The 4,498-nt window shown below is 44.0% G+C and overlaps 1 protein-coding gene across 1 annotated transcript; it reads right to left on the reverse strand.

Annotated features, from left to right (window-relative positions):
* Window positions 1-1,227: 1,227 nt before the first annotated feature.
* On the reverse strand, window positions 1,228-2,193 carry PCYB_052320 (zinc finger protein; the record flags this gene model as incomplete). The annotated part of the gene is made up of 2 exons (XM_004221113.1): window positions 2,071-2,193; window positions 1,228-1,842 (listed from the first exon to the last, which is right to left on the reverse strand). Exons 1-2 carry the CDS (start codon window positions 2,095-2,097, stop codon window positions 1,228-1,230), a joined length of 642 nt encoding a protein of 213 aa, XP_004221161.1. The 5' UTR covers window positions 2,098-2,193.
* Window positions 2,194-4,498: the final 2,305 nt, after the last annotated feature.

The following is a 4,498-nucleotide window of genomic DNA, read 5'->3' on the forward strand; positions in this document are numbered from 1 at the left end:
TAATGGGACATTAGGATTACTTAAGTGTGAACGTATAACTGTACATATATAATGCGGTGCAGCTGCTCACAGGTGGGGTGCACCTGCATACGTATGCAAATGCACATGTGTGTGCACAGGGGCTATATTCATATGCTATGCATCGGTACATACGGCGTACATAAGCATGCGACCCAAAACCTGGGCATAAACTCAGCTTACACACATGCGCGCACATATGCATCACATACGTATGACGATTTTCGCTGCGGGGGGAGGGGCAACATATAAAAAAAAAAAGAAAGAGGAAAGAGGAGAAAGGAAAAAGGAAAAAGAAAAAAGGAAAAAAAAAAAAAAATCCATAAAATGTAAACGCAACTACATCGCGCGCAAAACTTGGACGAAAAAGGCATGAAGGGAAAATGTTGTTTGGTCGCAACTTACGTTGGGGTATACATGATGTCACTGTGGCGATGGCAAAAAAAAAAAATAAAGTAAATCATGAAAGTTGAACGCGCGAAGTGTAGCGGGCGGTGGGGGGTACATAAAGGTGCATGTACATATAGGAGCTTATACATAAAGGTGCATGTACATATAGGAGCTTATACATATAGGTGCTTATACATATAGTGCTTACATAATATAGGAGCATGTACATATAGTGCTTACATATAGGTGCATGTACATATGCACACGCGCGTACGTACGCACGCGCTACTGGGCAGGGAGAGGGATAAAAATGTAAAGAGGTGAGTACACAGACCGGGCATACACAGGTGAGTGCACAGACCGGGCATACACAGGTGCGTACACAGACCGGGCATACACAGGTGAGTGCACAGACCGGGCATACACAGGTGAGTGCACAGACCGGGCATGTACACATGAGAGCATATAATTGGGATTCACTTTTAAAAATTTAATTTTAAAACGGCGCGGCACGCGCAACTGGTGCGCAGAAGGGGGTGCCGGGTACACATGCACGAGCGAGCAGGAGAGAGCCGCCCATAACATAAGCAAGCAGGACGCTCATAATAAGAAGCGGGCCGCTCATAATAAGCAAGCGGGCCGCCCCCAAGCAGACATGCTGCATAAGGCACATGCATCGCTTCCATTTTGTTGCATAGTTAGGTACGTTCACAGTGGCCGGCGGAAGGATCATCCATGCGTATGGGCAAACATACACGCGGAGGCAAAAACGTGAGAGAGACACGCTTTTCCCCACTTACCCACAGCATATATGACCGCTCATATTTTCTTCACTTTGTCGGCAACAACCTTGACGTTATTTTTTATTAACTGTTGCTTATGATAGTTTTTATAATCAAACGTGCAGTTATGCGCATCAGCATATCTGTGAAGAGAGCAGAAGTAGTGGTTGCATCTGCACTTTATTCCCAAAAGTCCTATACGCTTGCAACAGAAGAAGCATTTTTTCTTGTCCTCGGATTCGTTCACGTTGCTACTGCTGCTCGGTTCGTCTGTCACATTGGGAGCAGCGTTGCTAGAGCTACTTCCGCTTGCGTTTTGGTTAGTATCATTATTTTCGTTGTTGTCCGTTTCGACACTGTTTAAGTTGGTGGAGGCAGGCTGCTGCTCCTCAGGTAGGGGGTTCTCATTTTTCACAAATGTCGACGTTTCCGCTTCCATCTTTTTATCGCTTATATAACTTGGTTCCATTAGACTATTTATTTTTTTGTAATTATGCAAATTTTCTGTGATGTTTTTTTCGTTTATCTTTTCCATGTCCGATATTTCTTTTTTTTTCTTTTCTTGGAATTCTCGGTAACATTTTGAGCACAAGTTGTTGTTCGCAGGGTTCCCGTAAAATCCGCAGTTGTTCTCGCACAACACAGGGGTTGGCTGCAAGTGTGTAAGTGAGTGTTAGTGTGCGTGAGTGGAAGGGGTAATGGCAAAAGTTATGTAATGGGCAAAGTTGCGGAGGGGGCGCTCCTCCTATTGCGCATTATCCGTCGAGACCCTCTTCTCAGTGATAAGCAAAACGCGCACAACGCGCACAACACGCACTGCAAGGACAACCCACACAGAGAGCGCAACGTGCAGAGGCACGCTGATTGGCGGATTCCTTACCGTGGTTGCGTTTTTCTCGGAACTCATTGTGCCTGGGCTTCCTTAACAAAGAAATATATTTTATACAAGTAAACAGCGACCGGGTAAAATGATCAAAAAATGGTTAAAAAAAAAAAAAAAAAATCTCTGCAGTTGCACGGTTCTCCTTTTTACATGCTCATACGGATTAACAAAATGACGGGGCGCGGGGTGAATAACTTCCTTCCAAACAATTTCGTCGCGCTGTGATGGGCATACAAGGTGTACTCATATGCGGTATAGTTATCTATATGTGGATTTCACTCTTCTACTTCCGCACAAACTCAACAATCATGCATGTGCGTGTTGGTATGTATACATATATAAACTTCGCTTTGTGCATAAGCTGGCTTCTACTACTCTGCTGGCTTTTTCGTTTTGCCTTAACAATTTCGTTCGTTCATTTCCCTTTCGGCTGTTTTGAAATTTATATGCGTGTGTAAAAATTGTGAGCTTCATAAATTGTGTACTTCATAAAATGAAAACCCCAGAAGTTGCGAACTCCGTCAATTTGTGCTTCGTATATAATGTTCACTTTGCGATTTCTTGCATAGCAGAGCGATGCTCTATGAGGCGCGGTTGGAAGTGCGGGCGGAGGGGGAAAAAACGTACTGTGCTGAATTACGTGCGGAGGCTTACGTAATCCTAACAATTTCTGCTAAATTGGATGGAAAAAAAAACGACTTCCTTGCTTCTCATCCGTATCTTCCCAATTTTCGCAACATGCTAATGGCTCCCACAATTGTCGACGCAGTCACGGGGTGGTAAACGTTCGTCCAATGATATCATGAGCTATAAATCCACGCCGAACTTCTTAATTCGCGTAATAAAGCAAGCGCTCTTTTTGTGTGTATACCTCTGTAGAACTAAAAGTGCATAAACGTATAGAAGTACACAGGGTGGATGTATTGTGGTACGTACAATGTGTGTGCATGCTTGCGCGTTTGTAAATACGTGAAGGCGCACGAAACATGCATACATAAATACATACATAAATACATACATACGTGTGTGTGCACGTATTTTGTGAGCGCTTGCATTTTTTTTTTTTTCCAATTTGGCTGTTTTGTTCATACAAAAATGGGAAATTTTCTGTTTTTTTTTTTTTTTGTTTTCTTTCTTTTTCTCTTAATTTTGGCTATCTCACATATAGATAGCATAATAAATTGCGCGCTTCTCTCCTTTGTACATTTTTACGCTATACAATCCAGGAGGACGCTTCTTCCTCTTCGTTCCGTCGCAGTGTTGCAGTGGCACTTGTGGGTCTCGCTAGGAAAGTCTTACTGGCACTACACTAGCGCTAGCACGGGTGACTCAAAGCAGTCACGGCAAAGCATAAAAGCTATTAAAGAAAAATCAAACGATGTTGGCGGGCCGCCGGGGGAAGACGTGCCTTGGGCTTTATGCTGCTGTCACCTAGTTGTAAAAGGGGGAGGCGTCAAGATGTATCATCACGCGCAACGCCCAGGTGAGGATGCAGCGAGGCGGAGGGGCGACGCGAGAGGATAACGAAGGGAACGTGTAAACGTGGCAAATGTGGCAAACGTGGTAAATATGGCAAACGTGGTAAATGTGGCAAACGTGGTAAACGTGGCAAATATGTAGTAAGCGTGGTAAACGTGGCAAACTTGGCAAATATGTAGTAAACGTGGTAAACGTGGTAAGCGTGGTAAACGTGGCAAACATGGAGAACGTGACAAACGTGGCAAACGACGCATGCCAACGAGGCAATCAATTCAAATTTACCATAACTGCAGGGGCGCACTAACGAAACAGATTGGCTTCATATCACGGGGGGAAAAGTTAATTCGTCATATATATGCATATACGCATAAGTTACGTACGTGCGTGCGTGATGTTAAACCTATTTTGGGCTACTTCAAATTCGTTCGCAAAGTGAAATTTGCTTCTTACGAGTAGCTGCGCGGCGTGCAAAAAAAAAAAAAAAAAAAAAAAGCGTTAGCGGCGTGCAGAGTTTTATCAAAGTTCTTTTTGGTAATGATGGGCTGCCGACGACGCAGGTACAAAAGCTATGCGCGCGTGCGTAGTACGTGAATGCCATGAACACGTGCACATGAAGAACGTACACATGAAGAACGTACACATGCATAAAGCGTACACGTACGTGCGCGCGTTGTACGAAAAAGCGAAAAAGCGGTATGCGTGCGCATGGGTCAGCGTTAAGTGCGATCAGGCAAGTGGGCATTCGCACGGGTATACACGTTTTTATGTACACGCGGAGATGATGTACGTACAATGAGCGTACATGACTGCTTCGCCGCTCCAGCGGGGATTTATTTGTACCTGTAAACGTACGTACAAGTACATGTAGTATTTTATTTATACGAATGTTAATGGACGTATATATACTCAATACATATGTACTATCCGTTCACGCGTTTATATATAT

Source organism: Plasmodium cynomolgi, chromosome 5, assembly GCF_000321355.1.
Source record: "Plasmodium cynomolgi strain B DNA, chromosome 5, whole genome shotgun sequence".
Lineage (NCBI taxonomy): Eukaryota > Apicomplexa > Aconoidasida > Haemosporida > Plasmodiidae > Plasmodium > Plasmodium cynomolgi.